The sequence below is a fragment of the Panthera leo genome, chromosome B4 (assembly GCF_018350215.1).
Source record: "Panthera leo isolate Ple1 chromosome B4, P.leo_Ple1_pat1.1, whole genome shotgun sequence".
NCBI classification, from domain to species: domain Eukaryota; kingdom Metazoa; phylum Chordata; class Mammalia; order Carnivora; family Felidae; genus Panthera; species Panthera leo.
The window spans coordinates 101,042,017-101,065,594 of NC_056685.1; the positions used below are offsets into that span (position 1 = coordinate 101,042,017).

General features: G+C 35.5%; 1 protein-coding gene across 1 annotated transcript in view; it reads left to right on the forward strand.

Moving 5' to 3' along the window:
* Positions 1–23,578, forward strand: part of NAV3 (neuron navigator 3) — a 599,823-nt gene that overhangs the window by 571,071 nt on the left and 5,174 nt on the right. Inside the window, exons 30-37 of the mRNA XM_042947238.1 lie at positions 1,144–1,239; positions 1,509–1,677; positions 2,912–3,147; positions 13,616–13,770; positions 14,818–14,889; positions 15,501–15,697; positions 16,900–17,018; positions 21,537–21,740. Coding sequence (XP_042803172.1) covers positions 1,144–1,239; positions 1,509–1,677; positions 2,912–3,147; positions 13,616–13,770; positions 14,818–14,889; positions 15,501–15,697; positions 16,900–17,018; positions 21,537–21,740 — 1,248 coding nt within the window. The remainder of the gene's footprint in view (positions 1–1,143; positions 1,240–1,508; positions 1,678–2,911; positions 3,148–13,615; positions 13,771–14,817; positions 14,890–15,500; positions 15,698–16,899; positions 17,019–21,536; positions 21,741–23,578) is intronic.

Below are 23,578 nucleotides of genomic sequence, written 5' to 3' on the forward strand. Positions count from 1 at the left end.
TAAGTGAGGTGGTAGATATTGTGCATTGTAGAATCCTTATCTTCTAATATCTGATTCAGTTGTTATTCTACCACCTGTTGAGGATAATACAGTCGGTGACTAGAACCAAGATTGTAACATAGCAACTAGCTAATTATATCTACTGAAGTCATGATCACTATTTTATGTAACCATTTCCAGTCATCATAAAAGAGGCTCCACTCAGACTATAAATCTCGAATTGTTTATTTGTCCAATATATGTAAAAAGTCCTCAAAATCCCATCCCACAAAAAAAGATAATAGGGGCACCTGGGTGGCTCAGTTAATTGAGTGTCCGACTTAGGCTCAGGTCACGATCTCACTGTCTGTGAGTTTGAGCCCCGCATTGGGCTCTGTGCTGACAGCTCAGAGCCCGGAGCCTGCTTCGGATTCTGCGTCTCCCTCTCTCTCTGCCCCTCCCCTGCTCGTGTTCTGTCTCTCTCTCTGTCAAAAATAAATACACATTAAAAATTTTTTTTCGAAAGAAGATACTAAATTTGGGACCATTCTTTGCTTGATAAAATGGCTCCTGTAGGATTCCCTGACATGTTCTTGTAGTAAATTTTTTGATAAATTCAAAGTGGAAACTGTTTTGTAAATATGTGAAGGCCATGCTACTGTGGATAACTTAGTTTTAAAAGCTGGATCTGATATCATCTAAATCAATACATGAAAACAACCTGAATTTTAGACTTAACAAAGATCAGGCCACAAAATTAGTAGGAGGAAGTTGTAGGTCTCATATGAAATAGTTCTCTTGCCTCTCGATCACCATTTCCCTTCTACCAAGCTGCATCTACTCAAGAATGCACCTGCTGCATTAAAGCAAAAGACTATTTTCCCTATTACCAAACAGGTCATGAATTAGTTTTCCATACCACTTCATCTCATCTCTTTCTTTCTTGTTTTTGTTACTATTGATGTTACTTTGTTTGTTTGTTTAGTTAGTTTGTTGGGGTGGGTTTTATTTTATATAATATACCATGCAGGTCTGTTACAATAAGACCTATAGGCTTAATAAACATTTTAGTCCTTAGTAGTAGTACATTAATATGTTTCAGTAGGAAATGTAGTAATAAGACATATGACTGGGTTTTATTGGGTTCTATTTGTTCTTATTTAGGATCAGAAGTCTCAGGCCTATTTGATAGGATCCATTGGTGTTAGTGGAAAAACCAAGTGGGATGTCTTAGATGGTGTAATCAGACGTCTCTTTAAGGTAAGTTGTACAAATTTTCCTGATACTAAGTTTCACATATGTTTTATTTTACATGCTTTCCTTAGCTTTAATAACGTGGACTTTGCTTTTCCTACCTCCCTTTCAAATAGTAAGGAAAGCTTTCTCGTTGTGCTGTGTGATATTAATAATTCTTTTATTGCCCATTTCAAAAATCTTGACAGCTAGCTTCATATCCCCAGGAGTTTTGTATTTGTAGTAGATGAGTTGAATCTCTGTTTTGACTTCCTTTTTTGTGTGTATCATTTTAGGAATATGTGTTCCGAATTGATACATCCACTAGCCTTGGTCTGAGCTCGGACTGCATTGCTAGCTACTGTATAGGAGATTTAATTAGATCCCATAGCCTAGAAGTGCCTGAACTGCTGCCTTGTGGATATCTTGTTGGAGATAATAACGTCATTACTGTGAACCTGAAAGGTAAAAAGAAAAATGAAAAGAAAAACACAACTGTATCTTTTAGCCAACGTTTCTTTCTCCTTTCTTTCTTTCTTTCTTTCTTTCTTTCTTTCTTTCTTTCTTCCTCTTTGTTTGCAATTTCACTTCAAGTTTTCGTTACTTGAAAGCTCTCTTAACCACATCAATGGTTTTAATATGAAACGAGACACACTTATTTTTAAAACACTAAAGTCTTACTAAAACACTAAAACCCTACTAAAAACACCAAAATTGAAGTAAATGAAATTCTTTGAGTTCTGGGATGTGAAATTTTGAAGATTCTCTAAGACTCAAGAAGAGGAATGTGATGAGGGAATTTCAAATTTCTAGGTTTTCTCCAGTACCATCTTTCATTTAGGGAGGATTCAAAGAATTCATTGCATATCCCAAAGTAATATATTCATCACTGTATCTTTGATTTTAAAATATGTGTGTGTACCCAATAAATACCCACTGGGGATAGAGAATAGATGTTAAGAATCGGGATGAGAAATTCTGTTTGCTTTGGATGATGTGATTAATTATAGGCAAGTGGAATATCTAAAGTATACTTGTCTCCATAATTACTTGCTCATATATGTTAAAGAGCCAGAGCACATCTACATAAACTGGATTAATAGAGGAATTTGCCAATATTTGATTTTGTGATTAAGGTGCTTGGGTTAGTAAAAGGAGATACTGTTGCTCTGCTTCTTAATTCCTTGCCAAATATCACAATTTCTATTCTTCAAAAGCTTAAGTGGTTGTACAGCTAGGATTTGTAAGGAGAGATAGGAGAAAACAAAGAGAAGGGAAAAATAGAAAGAAAAGGGAAGAATGTACACATATGCTTTAATATTTACATTTATTCTTAACAAAATTATCACCTTCAAAGGCAAGGAAAATATTATGATAGAAATGATAGTAATTCTTCCATTTCTGTCTGGAAACCTACTTGGGAAATATGAAGTAGACAATAGAGCTAAGCCTGAACCAAAGGAAACAGCTAACTTTCTGTTGGATGTTCACTCTGCCTTATTACTGATGTGTTTGTTTGTTTGTTTATTTGGGGGGGGGGCTAAAATGGCAGCACATGGTTGTGAGATAGAAATATCAAGGAAAGAATTTTACAAGGCCTGCATCCCTAAAACTAATAACTCTGTTGTCAGCACTGTATTTTAAATCCCAGCTTATGTAGAACAATAAGGCATGCTATTCCCTTTGTTTCTTCCTTCAGGGGTAGAAGAAAACAGTTTGGACAGTTTTGTTTTTGATACACTGATTCCTAAACCAATTACCCAAAGGTACTTTAACTTGTTGATGGAGCATCACAGAATTATACTCTCGGGACCTAGTGGTACTGGAAAGACCTATTTAGCAAACAAACTTGCTGAGTATGTAATAACCAAATCTGGAAGGAAAAAAACAGAGGATGCAATTGCCATTTTTAATGTGGACCACAAGTCAAGTAAGGTAAGTCACAAACTCCTAAGAGAACTGTCATTGCTTACTTATGGATTTAAGTGTCTTAAGCAATTAAGCTATAAGATTGTGTGAGACCCATTACCCAATTTGAACATGGAAACATATCTGTCTCTGACTAAAACTGAAATCTGATGGATGAAGTAACCCTGTTTCATGAATTTGAGCAAGACTGATATTCAGTAGCATTCACTTATCAGGCAGCTTTACAAGCATTGGGAATATACAGAAGAAAATGATGGTCTCTATTGTCCGATTTCTCTTAGACATCCATTTAAGAGGTGTTGGAGTAGAAAGAGATCCATGCAGAGTTCTATAGAAGCAAGAGGGAAGAATAACTCTTCTGTAAGAATTAGAGCTTTATAAAAAGTTAACTTGACCTGGATCTTAACAAATAGGTGGGAATAAACTGGGGTATTATAACAAAGGGGATATGGGTATGATTAGAATAGTCTAAGCAGAAATTCTGGGAACAGCAATTTGCTTACATTATATTTCTATTAGAATTTCTGCTTAGGAACCTTAGGAAATTGAACGATATTTCATGTTGCCATCAACTAAGTTCTAATGTACCATAATAATCAGCTTGAACACTCTCAGCTATTAAATAGGCATGAGGAAGCTATAAAACCTAGCCTGTAATTTCATATATTATGAATAGAATAAGGAATACTAAATGGAAAATTGTTAATGTCTAACATATTCCTGACATTATAATATTTTTGCCTGTAATAATTAATTACTTCCTCAATCAATTTAACCTAAGCATCTCTTAGGAAACTGTATCTGTTATAAGCAATAACGTGATGGAATCCACATGATATTGGGTCATGTTATTTTTCCAAAGATAGCCTGGTTAGATGATCCAAACTGACCCAGTCTCTCAGAAGCTTCAGACCTACAAATTTTCAGAAATAAACACATGAAAGCAACCCAAACCCATTGGATTCTTGAAATAAACCAGACGTATAGCTTAGTAAACAAAACATTCTTAGTGGTATGAATAGCTATATACTAACAAACTGGACAACCTAGGAGAAATGGAAAAGCTTTTAGAAATATAGAACTTGCTACAACTGAACCAGGAAGAAATGGCAAATCTGAATAGACCAATTACTAGTAAAGAGATTGAATCAATCATCAAAAATCTCCCAAAGAAGAAAAGCTCAGGACCAGATGACTTCACATGTGAATTTTATCAATCATTTAGAGAACACCAATTCAAACTCTGCTGAAAATCTGAAGATGAGGGAACATTCCAGAACTCATTCTATGAGGCCAGCATTATCCTGATACCAAAACTAGAAAATGACACCACTAGAAAAGAAAACTACAGGCAATATCCCTGATGAATATAAACGTAAAAATTCTCAATAAAAATACTGGCAAACCAGGGGCGCCTGGATGGCTCATTCAGCTGAGCGTCCAGCTCTTGGTTTCAGCTCAGGTCATGATCTCACAATTTATGAGTTCGAGCCTCCTGTCGGGCTCTGCACTGACAGTGCAGAGCCTGCCTGGAATTATCTTTCTCTGCCTCTCTATCTGCCTCTCCCCTTTTTTCTCTCTCTCACAAAATAAATAAATAAACTTAAAAAAATACTAGCAAATCAAATTCAGTAGCACCTTAAAAGGATTATTCACCATGATCCAATGGGATTTACACCTAGGATACAAAGATAGTTCAGCATATAGAAATTAATTAATGTGATGTGTCACATTCATAGAATGAAAGAGAATAGATCATATGATCATCTCAATAGATGCAAAGAAAGCATATGACAAAGTACAACATCCATTCATGATAAAAACTTTTAACAAATTAGGCATCAAAGAAAAACATCTTAACATAATAAAGGCCATACAGACAAGCCAATGGTTACCCTCATACTCAGTGGTAAAATTTGAAAGCTTTTCCTTTAAGATCAGGACCAAGACAAAGATGCCCACCCTCATCACTTCTATTTAACATAGTACGAGATATCCTAGCTAGAACAATTAGGCAAAAAAAGAAGGGGAAGAATAAAAGGTGTCAGAATTGGAAAGGAAGAAGTAAAATCATCTCTATGTGCAGGTGACATTTTATATATAGAAAATCCTAAAGACACACACAAAAAACTGTTAGATCTAATCAATGAATTTAGTGGTTGCAAGATATAAAATTAACACACAGAAATCCGTTATGTTTCTATATGCTAACAATGGATTTTTGGAAAAAGAAATAAAGAAGTTGATCTCATTTATATTAGCATCAAAAACAATAAAATACTTAGAAATAACTTTAAGGAGATAAAATATCTCTGCTCTGAGAACTACAATGCATTGATGAAAGAAATTGAAGAAGACACAAATAAGTGGATAGGTATCTCATGTTCATGGATTAGAAGAATTAGTATTATTAAGGTATCAATAGTAGCATAAGCCATTATAGATTCAATGTAATCTCTATCAAGATTCGAATGCATTTTTTATAGAAGTCAAAAAAAAAAAACCCACTCATGAAATGTATATGGAACCACAAGAGACTCTGAATAGCCAAAGAAATCCTGAGAAAGAAAAACAAAGCAGGAGCCATCACACTTCCTAATTTCATCTCTACTCTATAGTCATTAAAACAGTATGGAACTGGCACAGCAACAGACATGTAGAATTGACAGACACAATGAAACAGAATCAAAAGCCTGAAAATAAATCCAAGCATATACCATTATCTAATGCTGGATAAGGGAACCAAGAATACTCAATGGAGAAAAGACAGTTTCTGCAGTAAATGGTGCTGGGATAATTAGATATTCACATGCAAAAGAATGAAACTGGGCACATATTTACATTACTCACAAAATTAACTTGCAGTGCATTAAAGATATAAAAGTAAGACCTGAAACCATGAAACTCCTGGAAGAAAACATAGAAATAAAGCTCCTTAACATGGATCTTGATAATGATTTTTTGGTTAAGACACCTAAAGTACAACCAACAAAATAAAAAATAAACAAGTGGCAATATATCAAGCTCAAAACGTCTGTACAGCAAAAGAAACAAAGTGAAAAGGCAACCTATAGAATGGGAGAAAATGTTTACAAACCACCTATATCTGATAAGGGCTTAATATCCAAAATATGGAAAAAACTCATACAACTCAATAGCAACAAAACATTTGACCCAATTAAAAAGAGGACAAGGGACCCGAATGGATATTCTCCATAAAAGGTATACAAAAGGCCAACAGGTACATGAAAAGATGCCCAATATCACTAACCGCTAGGGAAATGAAAATTAAAACCACAAAAAGGTATCACCTCATGCCTGCTAGAATGGACATCATCAGAAAGACAAGACGTGATAAATACTAGTGTGGAAGTAGAGAAAAGGGAACTCTTGTACACTCTTGGTGGGATTGTTAATTGGTATAGTCACTATGGAAAATAGTACAGAGGATCCTCAAAAAGTTAAAAATACTGCCATATGATCCAGCAGCTCCACTTCTGGGAATATATGCAAAGGAAATGAAAACACCAACTCAGAAACGTATCTGCACCTTCCCATGTCCATAGCAGCATTATTTACAATAGCCAAGACATGGAAACAACTCAAGTGTCCATGGAAGGATAGATGGATTTAAAAAATGGTATATTTGATGGAATTCTAATAATATAATGGAATATTATTCATCCATAAAAAAATGAAGAAATCCTACCATTTGCTACAACATAGATGGACCCTGAAGTCACTATGCTAAGTGAAATAAGTCAGAGAAAGACAAATATGTATGATCTCACTTATATGTGGAGTCTCAAAACAAAACAAAAAAATTACCTGAGGTAGAGTATGGAGAGATGGAAATTGTAGGAAAATGGTTAAAAGGTAAAAACTTCCACTTACAGGGTAAATAAATACTAGTGTTGTTATATACAACATGATGACCACAGCTAACCCCTGCTGTATGGTATATAGGAGAATTGTTAATGGAGTAAATTCTAAGAATTCTCATCACAAGAAAAATTTTGTTCTTTTTTTCTTTTCTTTTTATCAGATCTATCTGAGAAGGTGGATGTTAGCTGAACCTGTTGTAATCATTTTACAATATGTATAAACCAAAACATCATGCTATTCATCTTAAACTTATACAGTGATGTATGTTAATTCTTTCTCAACAAAAATGTTCTTAACGAAGTAGTTTTTTAAGTCCCTATCACTGACCACCTGTGGAATATAGAGCAGATTGCTGAATTTCCTTTGCCATGGTTTTCCCAACTGTTATATGGTCATGGCAAAAGCTAAGTGTCTGTGTGTCTGTGTGTGTGAGAGAAAAAGGGAGAGAAAGAGGGGAGCAAGGAGAGAGAGAGTGGAGGGGAGGGAGAGAGGGGGTAAGGGAGAAAAGGATTGAGAGAGCAGGGGAGGGACAAAAGGAAGAAGAGAGAGAAATAACAGTACAGGTAGCAAACACAATCAGTATAAGGGTTGCCTGCAGTTATTAATTATATAATTAATGTAAATAGCTTTCAATAAATATTTCTTTCACAAGTACAGACCCATACAGACACCAGCCCCCAAACACACACATAGACCTTTGTTGAAAATTATCTTGTATGTACTTTTCACAGAGAACAGTGATGTACATAAAACATGCTGGGATCTCTTAAAGTTAAATAAACGTTATAGCACATGAATTCTGAATATTTCCTTGGAACTCAGCACCATTCGAATTGCGGTTGAACCACCCATTTTCATTTCAACTAAGGAGAGACATGTAATCTGCGGCAGAATATTTGGCCCTTCTCTCAGCAGAAGTAGGAAGAGCTCAGTTGTTTGTTTGCTCCAGTCTACGTTTTTAATGCTTCCTGTGAATCTTGGGTCTCCTCAGAACTTTACTTAAAAAGCATTTACCACCAGTATTTTTCTTTTCAGCCAGAATGATGAAAGGATTATGTCCCTTAGCCATCTTCAGTGTGTTCTCTGGATTTCCCCCAAATCCGGAATGAACTGGATAGAACTCTTGAGTTGTGATAGAACTCTTGAGAAGTTTCTTTATGAAAGGCAAACAAACAAACAAATAGTTGTAAAAGGAGAAGAACAGAGTTATGACAAGTTACAAGTTCTTTTGATAAAATTGCGGATCACTTAAAATCAAGTTTTTAATCAACTGGAGTGATTTGGGCTTCATTAGGATGTAGTTTAACATGGCATAATATAGTCAGTTAATTTATACTAATAAAATGTATGCTTCTAAAATTACTTACACTTAATTTGCACTTATAAAATTTGCCTCACACCCAAACCCACTATTATATATAGGTTCTTTTTATTTCAGTTAAAAAAAAAAAAAAGGCTTAGTGTTTGGAGATGTTCTTAATAATATTATATGAATCTTTAAAAAAAAAATTTGACCAAATATTACCAACACTCTTGTTTTCTTCTTGTTCTGAATAAAATCACTTGTGTCCTTAATGGGTCAGTTTAATGTTTCTCATTACAATATAATGAAAAATCATTGCCGAGAGCATTGGAACAGAATGAATGATGCTAGGAAACAATAATAGGAAAAACCCGTGGACAAATCAGGTGGCATTTGGCACCAAGAAAGCACAAAATACAACTAACAAATGTTTATTGTTTCTTTTTGTTTGTAAGATATGAATGAGCTGTGGGCAGCGCTGGATACGATTCTTGCTAGAGAATTTAGCCAATTCTTGCCAAGTTACCAGAGAATCCACAGTGGTTTTTGTTTGCTTTGCTTTGCTTTTTTGTGAGATGGGGGTGGTGGGAAGGCTATAAAGGACTAGCGATGACTAGCCGAGACTGAGGGACAGCTGCTAGCAGTGTGGAGTTACTAAAGTAACGTGTGAATGAGGCACGAAATAATAGAGCCCATCTCTGAAAACTGAAGCCGTGTAATGGCTGACGTGTATTATGCTTTGCTGCAGATAACACGGAAGAGACAAAGCCAAAAGGCACTTGCGGATTAAAAAAAATCGAACAATAAAACCATCAAATGGAAAAAATCTTTTCATGTGTTCAGTACCTCTGCATCTTACATTCTGTCCTCTTCCCATTGTCCCAGCCCTCCCTCAAACTGCCAGCTGGAATATTTTGATCGAGAGCGGTACACATAAACAATTACACTTTATGACATTTGATATAGCGGGCCCAGAAGGCTAGAGATGGATTTAGTAAATAATACGTGGCCAGCTGAGAACACTTGGAATGTTAGGTAGGAAAAGATCAGAAAACTGGACTTGGCAGATTCATTTTTGATGTGTCTAGAGTCAAAACCAGAGAAAGCAATGATCACCAGCTTTTATATAACTGCAGGTTTCCATGTGTATTTTCAAAGTTTGAGATTCATCTCATTATCAGTGTCCATCTGGTAGATATACCCGTTTTCCTTTGCTTAATTAGATCTTGGACATGAAACATTTAATGCTAATGCATTAATACTTCAACCTAACATTTAAACCCAGTTAAGCTACAGCGGGGATCATAAAGTGATTTCAAAGGGGTCTGAGAAAAACTCTTTTAAGTTATATGACAAAATTATTTGTGTATGCGTATTTCCACTTGCAACTGGTCTACAGCTTTCATTAGGTACCCAAAGAGGTCTACTACCTTTCTCAAGATGAGAGAATTATAATAGAATCTAATGGCCCTTCTTTTCCAAAATCACTCAGTGATGTCTTAATTACCAAGTTCATTGCCCTTGGCATCTTTTCTCTCTCTCTGGTTTTTGCTGATGTATAGCAAATTGCTATAGGTAATCTTCCCTTTCTAGAAATCCCTCTAATTTTCATGATTTATAATTCTCTCCTGGTTTTCTTCTTTCCCTCTAGTAAGCTCTTTAAAAGTCTCATTCGCTGACTGTTTTCCTTCACCTACCAGTAAATGAAAATATACCCCAACATTCTATTCTCTCCCACTTCTGTTTTCCCCTGGATGACTCTCCTGGTTTCAACTTGTATTGACTCCAATTGGAGACTGTTAGCCATGCCGACTCTTCCAAATAGTAGGCCTTTCTCTTAGCTTACACATATGTTTCTATCAGCATACGAGGTACACATATTTAGAAAACCCAGTTTCAGCTCTGAAAAATATTAAATCCATCTTTTTCCATCCATCTCCAGTACCACCACCCTCCCACCCAAATTAACCCTATCACTTGGATGACTGCAATTGTCTTCTAATTGCTTGATTCAGAAGTTCTATTAAATTTTCCTTTTCTCTTTATGCATTTATCCCTTCACCTCATGGAAAACAGAATGTTTTTCCACTGTTGAAGTCTGACTGCTTTAAAATCCTGCAATGTTTTTCCACTGCTTTCCATACTAGATCAAAAATCTTCCCACACTTCTACTATCCCTACTGAATCCCATAGTGTCTCTTGGCTTCAACAATTTGGTTATTCTCTTTGACTGGTTTCTATTCCTCCTTTACACTATACTTACCATACTTTGAAATCATGATCCTGGCTACATTGCTCAGAACCCCAGACAAACATTCAATGTTTCTTTGTTGCCGACGGGAAAAGTCCGGTAACCTTTCAAATCATTCAGGGTTGCAAACTCTTCTTTCCAATTTACTTACCATTATTCATATACGCAAAACATATTCTACTAGTTCTTTCCTGCTTGGATAGTACGTGTGTGTGTGTGTGTGTGTGTGTGTGCGCGCGCGCTTAGGCCTTTGATTATTCTTCTCCCTCTAATTGGAAAGCTCTTCCATTTTTAAGTATCAAAACATTACCTAATATTAAAAATAAAAGGTTAATATCAAATAATACTACTACCAGGAAGTCTTTCCTAGCAGTACAAGTAAGGTTTACATGCTCTGAACAAAATCTTATGTGTATGCTTTTTTGATATATTTTTACTGTGAATTTGTTTTGTTTTGTTTTGTTTTTATACACACACATGTGTAACCCTCTATTCTAGGCAATAGGCTCTTGAATGTTTTTCCCATTTCTAATTAATCATCACCTCCTTCATATTTGTGTTTCCTTTGATAAATAAACTGCCCTTTCCCTACTGAAAAGAACATGTCAATGGTTCACATTTGTTTATATAGTAAGATCCAAATTTTTCTGCACGGACTCAAAGTTTTTCTATTTTCTTTTTTATTGCAACCATCAGTACCATGTACCATTTCTCTTGCAACAACAGAACACTTATTTCCCCAAGCACATCATATGCTCATACCGTCCAGCTTTCACTCCTTATTATTTGGACTTCAATAATTTGTCCCCATGTACCCTGTTGTTTCCCAAACAACAAGCCTGGATCAGGTGCCTCTCTTAAATGTCCCTGTAGTGTTTTATGCATTTCGTTAACCACACTGTGTTTTTGATTTACTTGTTGACCTGCCTTTCTGCTTATCAACTCTGAATTCCTGGAATGCAGAGATTATCTTGGAATCCTTAGTGCCAGAGTACCTGGAACATAATAGGTGCTTGCTAAAGCTATTTTGAAAGGATAGATTAACTACATACTTTTCATTTGGAAGTCCATTCATTGTTCAAAATTCATCTCGAATTCTACCTTGCTCTGGAGTCCACCAGGATCCCCCAGTTGGAATTAATCCTTTTTCCTTCCACAGGCCACATCCCTCCTTTAACCTTTCTCATGGGATGTTTTACATTTCATTTTGTGAATTTATTAGTTGTGGCTGTTCCTACCACCCTCCCAAGTTCCAGCATACCTCTTCTGGAAGGTTTTCCTTGATACCCACTACCTAGGCAAAATCTCCTCCCCTGACCTCTCACAGCTCCTAATACACTAGTACCTTGTTTTCAAATGATTTATCATATTTAAATTTTAGTACCTAACGTGACATTCTTAAAGCCTACGAGGGAAGACTTTTTTAACCTCTATGCTCAAAAAAGTACTTGATTCAGTTCATAATTCATGTTAAACTAACTTGAGCAGTGATTCATTATTTTTGTATACCCCAGGGGTTTGTCTAGGACTAAGAACGTAATAGAGAGGCAGTCAATATTTTATAAATCAATGAATGACTTAATATAGTTAGATTATTGATATAAATTCCATTTTTGTCTTTTAAGGTAAATGAAATTCTCCAGACCATTCATTAGTTTGAACATTTTTTTCTGTAGTCTCTGATTTAGGCAATATTTATTCAATGTGATTGGCTCAATATAAGATTAATAGTGGATTAGTTTTCCTAACAAATTTTATATTTAAACTTAAATGAATATATTACTAAATGCCTCAGAATCCTGGCCATTGCTTTTATCCTTTTCTCCTTTCTTTCCAAGTTTATTTTTATTTATTTTCAGAGAAATAGAGAGCAAGTGGGGGAGGGACAGAGAGAGAGGGAGACAGAATCCCAAGCAGGCTCCACACCGTCAGCACAAAGCCCAATCCGGGCCTTCAATTTACAAACCATAAGATCAAGACCTGACCCAAAATCAAGAGTTGGACAGTTAACTGACTCAGCCCCCCCGGGTGCCCTTATCCTTTTCTGCTATTAGTTCCGAAAATGGTATTACAGACAGAGAGAGGTGGCATCTAGGGTGAGGAATTCAGATATTTACTGGCAGGCAAAAATTGGAATCATGGAATTGTTTTTTAACCCTGAGCAAGATTTACAAATTGAAAATGTCATTGTAAATATGCAAATATTATGGAAATGCTCTTACTGATTAGGATAATTCTAAGAAAACTAATTATGTTCCTGGTCTACCCATCTGTGAGAGCAGTCAAACAGTAAACCGGTTATCATATTTAGATTAAAAGCTATCAGAAAGGAATAATACCTGTTAAAAAACTCAAGAAGTTCAAGAAATGCTAATGTCAAGTGACCCAGTGAAATATAAAAATTTTTGTCTTTGTTTAAAATCACGGAAGTTTCATGCAGATTATAGATAAGTAAATAACCACACTTTTGGCTACGTCCTGGGGTGGTGCTTTCATGCATCCTATCAAAATAAATTGGAATTAAAATAGTTGAAGTATTAGCACAAACTTAGCTGTGCCATTTTGGATTTATTCTAGCTTTGAAATTACAAGGTTTGCTTAAATCCACTTTTATCATTTTAATACCAAAAGCAAGAATGGTATTTGTCTTGATGTTTGTGGTTTATTGTAAGAGATCCAGAATTCTCTCTCTCTCTCCCTCACTCTTATTTATTTGTTTGTTTGTTTGTTTGTTTATTTTTCTCTTTCTTAAGGGGAGACAACAACTGGAAAACATGCTTTTGTGTTTACAGTTTTATATTTGCTGCAGGCGTTGTGTATTGGCTTTTCTCTTCGCTCGTTTCTTTATAAAATATATCCTTTCAGCATCATATGTTTTTTTGTTTTGTAGAATAAAGTTTTATATCACTGGAATGACCTATGGGTTTTTAAAAGATACTGGATGGAAGACAAAGTGTGCTCTTCCTAAACGATGAATTGCTTACCACTGATATAAATTTATCATTGATATTTGTTTTCTTTTTTTTTTTTTCAAGGAGTTGCAACAGTATCTAGCTAACCTGGCTGAACAGTGCAGTGCTGATAATAATGGTGTAGAACTCCCTGTTGTAATAATTCTTGATAATCTTCATCATGTGGGCTCTTTGAGTGATATCTTCAATGGTTTTCTCAACTGTAAATACAACAAATGGTATGCTTATGAAAGGTTTGAATGATGAAATGATAATAAAATTTGCTTTCTTATGCCTTTAAACCTTTTAAAACCTATGGTTTTCAGTGGATGCTATTAATTTGAGAAGCTTCATTAATATTATAACGCATTTTTAAAAACTCCCTGTGCATTTTTTCAAACGTCTGTTTATTCCTTCAACACTTAGTCCCAGGCAACTTTTATGGAAACATGTTTTACTTGATAGTGTTAGCTTCTACAGATATGCTGAAGGTCTGGGAGACCAGTATCCATGACAGAATGGATCCAGGAAATGAAGAACTAAAATGAAGCTTTAGGGCTCTGGTTTCATTTTTACTCCATATCAAAGTTTCAATTCATCCTTCCCATGAAGATAAATTTAATGCATTCAGATATATCTCTTTCCATTAATGAGTCTAATTTTTAACTATTTACTATGAAAGTAAAAGGTTGAAGTCGGATATAAAAAAATCTGAAAACCCACTAAAGATTCACTATAGTATGGCCTCTAAAGAAAGGGTATACAAGAGCAAGCTAAATATTAGTTTTAATGGTGCAAATATCCCAATTAATCTCTGCTAGAGATTTTTTAAATGCTAAAAATAGATCAGCATAAGAGAAGCACTGAAACAAGAATGCAAATTTTCTCATGTTATTAAGAAACTTTAAAATATCTATGAAATAATAAAAAAAGGAAAAATTAATGCATTTGATTATAATCGTAAGAGCCATAAGATATCATAGTGAAATGAGGCTACTGTGATTATTCTGTCTAACCTTTTTATCTTATAGATGAGTAAACTCAGACTCAGAAAGGTAAAAGAATTCTCCTAGGATGCCAGACCTGAAATTAGACTCCCAAACCCAAATTTCCACTCAATGATCTTTGTTATTTTTCAACCTAACATGACAGTATTACCCTTTTAAAGCCTAATGTTAAAATGGAATAATCCATATTTACCTAAATTTTTTCTTAAGGCAATTTTAATGTACTAATCTCTTTTACCTTCAGTACATCCACACATTTTATTTTATTTTATTTTCCAGTCCATATATTATTGGAACAATGAATCAGGGAGTTTCTTCATCACCAAATCTAGAGTTGCATCACAATTTCAGGTAAAGATAAACCAAATGTTTTACTTTTATTATTATTTATTTTATTTTTTTGTAACATCTCTTTCTCTTTGCTTTCGGTTAGTGTTCTTCCATTTGTACATTGACAACTCCTGCCCATGGTGACCTGTGGTGTGAAAATAATTCTCACTTCTTCTGACATTCTTTCTCGAGCAGACGTTTTGTAATCCTCAACCATAATCAGAAGTGTTTCTTTAAAAACAAGAGAGAGAGAGAGAGAGAAAGAGAGAAAAGGAAAGGAAAGAAATGTTTGTCCTGCTCGCATTGTCACCAGCTAAAGTAGAGCATTTTTCTTCTAAGTGTGAGGAATGTGAAGAGAGTTCCTATTTCAGGATTTGTGATTCTCCTACAGAAGACGACTCAGCGTGTATACTCCCACTCACTTCTGACACACAAGAGCTTCCCTTTAGCTCAAAAAGAAAAGTTAGTTGCTTTATATGCCTCTAATGCTAATGGATCTGTAACCCCTTTGAGCATTAAAGTGAGCCACCAATTAAAATAGGAACATTCTTAATTTTAATTGGAAAGAGAATGCTGTGGGCTTAAAACTTAATTTATTTAAAGATTTATGATTTTTTTTTTCCTTTTTGTAGGTGGGTGCTATGCGCAAACCACACAGAACCAGTGAAAGGATTTTTAGGCAGATATCTTCGAAGAAAACTGATAGAGATAGAAATTGAAAGGAATATACGCAATAACGACTTAGTCAAAATTATAGATTGGATTCCTAAGACATGGCATCATCTCAACAGTTTTTTGGAAACACACAGTTCTTCTGATGTTACCATTGGTGAGTTCCAAAATTGCAATATGCCATTTTCCAGGAACTAAGAGTACGGTGCTGAAGATGGCCAGATTGGATGTTAGAAAATAACAAGTGAAGCTAATTTTTTCAGGCTTCCAAAGATTGAAGTTTTCTCTTTTCCTTCTGAAAGTTTGCCTTCTTCTAAGCTTTATATCTCTGATTACATTCATTTTGGCTGACAATTATGGTTTCCTAAGATTTGACTGAAATCAAATAAGTTTAACATAGACAAATATTTAAAAATCAGATAATCATTTGAAATAAATTGTTATCCATTTCAAGTCCTTTCTTATGCTAAAAACAAATTTTATTTTATTTTTTTATTTAAAATTTTTTTAAACATTTATTCATTTTTGAAAGGCAGAGAGAGAGAGAGAGACAGAGCATGAATGGGGGAGGGGCAGAAAGAGAGGAAGACACAGAAACAGAAGCAGGCTCCAGGCTCTGAGCTATCAGCACAGAGCCCGACATGGGGCTTGAACTCACGGACCGCGAGATCATGACCCGAGCCGAAGACAGCCACTTAACCGACTGAGCCACCAAGCCACCCCTAAAAACAAATTTTAATCAGTGATTCACATCAAACATAGTTGTGAGAGAAGATTTTAGTTAGAAACACTTTAGGTGTTTTATGGATAATTGAAGTTGTTTTATATTTTTCATTGAGATAAAACTGAATTACTTCCTGTTAGTTGACATAACGATGTTTATTTTTCTATTCCTCCTTAAATTGCATGTATAAAAGTCTCTTTCCCATACTGATGGATCATAAAGATGCAGTCAATAAGATACAATGTAAATGAGAAGAAGAATTTAACATTTGAGATCAGAAGACCAAAGCTGAGTCCCGTTTCTGCAAATAATGACATATTTTATATTTGGCAGTTTATTTCAGCTCAGTTTCATTATCTGTAAAATGGGGCATGGGGTTTGGATTATCACATGTAAGGTTTCTCCAACTCTAATATATTATATTTTAGATTAAGATTTTAGGGTCAAAGGAAGGGGAATTCAGAAGAGTGAGTCATCAGTAAAATGTACTTTGATAATAATCAAGCTGGGCGAGATTATAATTAAGAATCCTGCAAGGCATATTATTACTTCCCAAAAAATGATGTCTGAATATTTATGTGTTCAGGTTGTTAAATTTAATGCTTCTCAAAAATGGTTTGTTTTCTTCTTCGTAGGTCCCCGACTTTTCCTTCCTTGCCCTATGGATGTAGAAGCTTCTAGAGTTTGGTTCATGGATCTCTGGAACTATTCTTTGGTTCCTTACATTCTGGAAGCAGTGAGAGAAGGTCTTCAGGTATAGCACTCAATTTTCTTTACTGTTTAAAAACAAACAGGGGCGCCTGGGTGGCTCAGTTGGTTAGGCATCCGACTTCGGCTCAGGTCACGATCTCGTGGTCCGCGAGTTCGAGCCCCGCATCGGGCTCTGGGCTGATGGCTCAGAGCCTGGAGCCTGCTTCCGATTCTGTGTCTCCCTCTCTCTCTGCCCCTCCCCCGTTCATGCTGTGTCTCTCTCTGTCTCAAAAATAAATAAACGTTAAAAAAAAAATTAAAAAAAAATAAAAACAAACAAATAATATCATCCTTTTGAAAGCCAAAAACACTTTTTTCTCTCAGTATATATACAGAAAACTGAAGGCATGAACTACATAAAAATACTGGGAAAATTCTAAAGATCAGCTAATATATCGCACTTTATTTATCTATGTGTTCTCTTCTGAGAATAAATATGTAGAAGAAAGAGAAAACACTTATTCCAACAACCACCCATTTAAAGCCAAATTTATTGCCATGGATAATAGCAGTTAGTTGATAGCCAGTTAATTGGACAGTGCTACATCTTATAAGACAGGCTTGTTTACATGGGTCTTGAACACTTATTCATTTATCATGTAATTTGCAACAAATAGTTTTTGCTTACAGGTTCCCTGTTTTTAGCATGTTTCATTTTTTGAAGCCCTTTAATGTCACTTGTAAGATCCTTTACTATCTTGAGGGAGTGCTCTAAATTCTAAGGCAGTTGACTTTTTAAAACCTATGGTAGGGGAGGGCCTGGATGGCTCAGTCGGTAAAGCGTCTGACTTCAGCTCAGTCTTGATCTCACAGTTTATGGGTTCAAGCCCTGTGTCGGGCTCTGTGCTGACCTCTCAGCACCTGGAGTCTGCTTCAGGAGATTCTGTGTCTCCCTCTCTCTGCCCCTCCCCCACTCATGCTCACTCACTCTCTCAAAAAGTAAACAAACACTAAAAAAATTAAAAGTAAAATAAATGAAAACTATGGTAGGATCAAAAAGAATGAAATCTTGCCATTTGCAGTGTCCTTTCCCCTTCTTTCCCAGCATGCTCTCCTCACCTAGTATAACAGTCCGGCAGCATTTGGAACCATCATGATGGTTCTGGTGAACATGATAAATATTATGTGGATGAGGATGTTCAGAGATAATAACCCTAGAGAATGCTATCAACTGGTTTGCAGATTTAAATAATCCATTTTCGTATTTTAAGAGTATGAGCCAATCTAGCCCCAGTAAATGGTTTCAACAAAATAAAAGACTATACCAAAGGTTTCTGTTTTTTAAGTTTAATACATCACTTTTCTGGATTCCTCTAAAACTATTAGGCTAAGATGTGAGTCTCTCAATTTCAGTCATTTATGCAAAAAAAATTATATGAAAATGTATAATATTCTAGAATTCATAATTATGAAAACTAATATCTAAATGAATTATATGTTTTCTTCAGATAGTTTCAGTATTAATAAGCTATCATCCAAGTCTTTATATATAAAATTCTTTGTATTTTGTACTTGCTAATACATATAAAGAAAAAGAAGCTTTTACAAACTCAAAAACAGTAATACCTAAGAATACTGAGCTTCCTTAGATATCATTTTTGAAAAGGGCATAAGTTCTAGGGTGCCTGGGTGGTTCAATCAGTTAAGCATCTGACTCTTGGTTTCTGCTCAGGTCATGATCTCAGGGTTTATGGATCCAAGCCCCATGTTAGGCTCCATGCAGACAATGCAGAGCCTGCTTGGGATTCTCTGTCTCTGTCTCTCTCTGCCCCTCCCCCACTCATGGTGTGTGTGTGTGTCTCTCTCTCTCTCTCTCAAAATAAATAAACTTCAAAAAAAGTACATAAGTTCTTTTTTTAATATTTTAATCAGTATTATTTATAAAACACTATTCTGAAAATTATAATTTTATACAGCTTCCATTTAGGCAAACGCATGACCATTAGAGTAATGTGTTTCCCAGACTAAAACTGGGAGATATTTCAAAACTACTATTTTTTTAAGTTCACTTATTTTGAGAGAGAGACAAGCGTGCATGCGCACAAGTAGGGGAGGGACAGGGAGAGAAAATCGTAAGCAGGCTCAGCACTGTCAGTTAAGAGCCCAATGTGGGCTTAAACTCATCAATCTACGTTCAATCATGACCTGAGCCAAAATCAAGAGTCGGTCACTTAACCAACTGAGCCACCCAGGCACCCCTCAAAATTATTTTTGAAGAGGGGTAGAAATGTCTTGTTTCTTGCTGTGGGTGTAGATGTTTAGTCATAGGTTAGTGTGAATACTAAATCAACCATGATGCAGGGAGTGTACAGGGGGAAATCTAACACAATGGAGAGATAAGAAATCCAGAAATCCATTGGCAGATGATATTCCTGGGGTGGTCCACGTATATGTTTTCTATAAGAGCAGGAAGAAAGGGAATCGCGTGTGTTATAAACCATTTCCTTGGATTCAAAACCTTGAATTAGAACAAGAGGTGAAAAAACAAAGCCTGACTGCAAAGATGAAAATCTGAGTTGAGAGGAGTGGAAAAATTTCTTTTTAAATGAATGCTTTGATGAGGAACCATATGGGGATACTCTCTGCCAGATGTTCTAGTTGGAAAAAAAAAAAAAAACAAACCTCTGGTGATAACAATGGATTCTGATTTTTATTCTGGTGATTCTACCTTTCTTGAAATGTGAACAATCTACTTATAGTATTCTAAATACTTAACTATATCTGCTTTCCATTACTTTTATATAGTATCTATTTTACTCTGAAATATAGAATTGGACCTATTTAGCATTTTATTTTATTTATTTATTTTAATATAAAAACATTTCTTTTTTTTTTTTTTTTTACATTTATTTATTTATTTTTTTTTTTTGAGAGACAGAGAGAGACAGAGCACAAGTTGGGGAAGGGCAGAGAGAGAAGGAGACACAGAATCCAAAGCAGGCTCCAGGCTCTGAGCTGTCAGCACAGAGCCTGACGTGGGGCTCGAACTCACAAACCATGAGATCATGACCTGAGCCGAAGTCGGACACTTAACCGACTGAGCCACCCAGGCACCCCAATATTTAGCATTTTATTAGCCACCTCCAATTTTGCTCTCCTTGGTGATTCATTAAAAGGTTGTCATCAGTTGATTCTAGAATTTCATATTCTTTTTGTAACATATATTTTCCAAGAAATATAAATTTTCGTTCAATTGGCTTAACTTGTATAGCATGCTTTGTCTTACAGATCTATAAAGCAGGTTTTTAACTAGAGAAAACTTTTGCTCCAAAACAAGATAACTATATAAAAAAAAAAAAAAAAAAGAAAAATCTAGGATTGCTACTCCTGCCATCATCTCCCAGGAAATACACAGATATCAGGACCTGGCCTCCTCTCTCTCTCTCTCTCTCTCTCTCTCTCTCTCGCTCTCTCAAGTCAAGGCTGACACAACCCTGCATAGTTCCTCCAGGAGAAACCCAAAAGATAATTCGAAGGCAATCCATGTGTCTTTTATGGTGTCAATGTCCACCATTTTGCTCTTGTCTAACTGAACCACAATAAGCCATATAGAACAGCTCACAGTATGCTATCTGGGACCAAATATGCACCTGGTAACCAGGATTGCCCTCAGTGGAGCAGGTCAAGGAGAAAGGGAAGTACATCAGAGAACAAGTTTGCCCATGTTACTGCTGTCTCCTCTTCATTTTAGCTTGTCTTTCTCTCCCCCTGCGGCCTTGTGATTGTTTACAAAGTCCCCTCTACCTCTTTCTCTTTGGTGTGCCCTTCTTAATAGTTTCATTTTTTCTTCCAGCTTAAAAAACTTTTAGCATATCTTGTACTCGTCTTCTCCCCTCGAATCCACTGCCAGTACTTTAACAAGGCTTTATTATCTCTTTCATACTGACTCTGCTTCCACTTGAGTCCTTCCATTTCCCCTTTTTCTCTTCTTTTACCACTGACCTTATAAATATATATCTAAAAAGAGTTTTTACAAGGAACAATGAAATTATTGGGGGAAATTAATCCAAAGAAAATGGCTATCAGAGAAAGGATCCTTATTTTCAGAGAAAGTTTGAGTAGAATGAGGTTGACAGAGAAAAACTCTCTTATTTGATTTATCATCTTCCCAAAGTGCACTTTAGTAGAGAACTCTGTTTACTGTCTAGCATGCCTTGTTTCAGTTCTCCCTCACTGGAACATTTCTTTCTCAGCTGTGAGTTTTCTTTTGGTTAATAAAATTACTAATAAAGATAAATGTGCGCCGTGATATTTATATGCGTTTTACGTAAACGTCCCTCACCCTGTCTCCCAAATGGTGACCACCTAGCCCAAATGGTCAGCTTCATTTTGTTTCTCCTTCAAGTTTCCAGAGAGATATGTACACAGATGTGTATTTATAATCTGAAAAGTTGTATACAGACACAATCCGCTTGAAAGGTCCCTAAGAACTCAGGGTGCAAAGGAATCCGTAAGTTAGTGTCACCTGTTTTACTGAATAGAAATATATTTTATATTTATTAAATATGTAACCATTTTTTAGATGTATGGGAAACGGGCACCTTGGGAAGACCCCTCAAAGTGGGTGCTTGACACATACCCATGGAGCTCAGCGTCTCTGCCTCAGGATGGTCCAGCATTACTTCAGTTGCGACCAGAAGATGTTGGGTACGAAGGCTGCATAGCCACTAAGGAAGCCACAACCTCAAAGCACATTCCACAAAGTGACACGGAAGGGGATCCTCTGGTAAGAAACTGATGTGTGATCCTTCTAATATAAGTTTAATTACAGTGTGTGGTCATCAATATTTAGTCATTTGTACCAAGAATATAGTTATCTTAGGTAGGATTTGGTACTGTCCTGATACAGGTATTCAGTTTTAACTCTTACCTTTGGTCTGCTTTCATTGGGTGAAATTCTTAAAGGCCAACCTTGAATGCTTAAAAATCAAGAAACACTAAAACTAGGCCGTATGCTTTGACCCTAATTTTTATCTTACTAGGTGTAAAACTGTGTAAATAAATTAATAAATCTTCAACATTACAGACTCGATTCACTAGGTATTTAAGAGAACACTGAATTTTGTGTTTAAATTGTAAAAAAATAATGTAACATACACTTGGAGAACTAAAGAATATTTTACATATATCAACTAGTTTGACTAAATTGAGAATTAGTCTTTTGTTGTCTGTGGTAAAGAATAAACTGACTTGGAAATCAAAGGGGACTTATTCTCCCTGATTCTCCCTGTGTGCTGAATTTGCAATTGTGTGTAGCTTCATAAAGATGAGTAAAACTCCAAAGTATGAGTACTCTGAAAATATTAAGTAAAGGGTATTATTAGGAAGATATTTTATCTTTATGTATTTTTTTTTTATGTTTGTAGATGCATTTGTATAGATTGGTATCAAATGTAGTGCGTTTATTAGCTTACCTTTCTAAAGAAATCACTGGACTTGCACATTCCATACAGAAAGAAAAGATACTGAAAAAAAAGCCATTTGCTACTTAAAACAAATGAACAAAAAAGAAAATGATTAAAAATCATAGCCTATGATTATACCCAAGAACATAAAATGACTTGATATTTTCTGGAATATTCCTATACCCTCAACCCCAATACATATACAACGTTTTCATCCCAGATGACCATTCTTAACATTTTGGGGGTTACATGTGAACAGCCTCAGAGATTTTTAAGATCTTTTCCCCAGCAAAGTGCACTCACACACAGGAAAATTTGCGTACTATTTCAAAGGCTTCCATAGAGTCATGGAAGTATACTTATAGACCTGCTTAGAGTCCGGGGAACTCCTATATAGGACTTCCTATATTGGACTTTTGCTCTAGACCATCAAATCCTTAAGGGCCTAGACTTGTATTTTTATTACAGGTAGCTGGCCCTTTAGCTTGTACATAGCTTGAAATCAACAGTGGTGGAGGGATTGGTTTGGATGCAACATAATTGTGAGCATACACTAATTAATTGCTTACAGAATGGTTAACATTTAACAGTAAATATAAGCTTTAGAGTACAAGTATGGGTTATCACATATGAATTTTTTTTATTACTTCTAGTCTTACCTTTGTAGTGTTGATAGACTGTGTCTGCAGTAGGGAGAGGTTTTATAGCGTTTGTTTTGAAATTATACTGTAGAGTAAGTTATGCCCTCAGCTTTCCCAATTCCCACACTCCTCATCAGCTAAACCCTGCAATCTTCCCTGGCTCTAAATGCTCTTGTCTTCTAGTGTGGAAAAGAGGTCCAGAATCTCCCATACTGAGGGAAAATTAGGGTTAAAAAAATCTGATTCTTAAACAGCTGCTCAACTAAATATCTTAAGAAACAGGGATTATGAAATGTTAAATAGAAGACTTATCTAAAAGTAAATCTTTAGATCAGGCATATTCTGATAAAAAAATAAATATCCTCTTGATCTGCTTTTATTTTGTTGTAGTTCTATAATTACTAACATCAAGTAAAATATATTTGCGGTCCAATCTAAATAAAAAGTATTTGGGAAAAAATCCACTATTTAATGTCAGAAATACATGTTTGGATATGAACAAGGATTCAGGTTTTTGA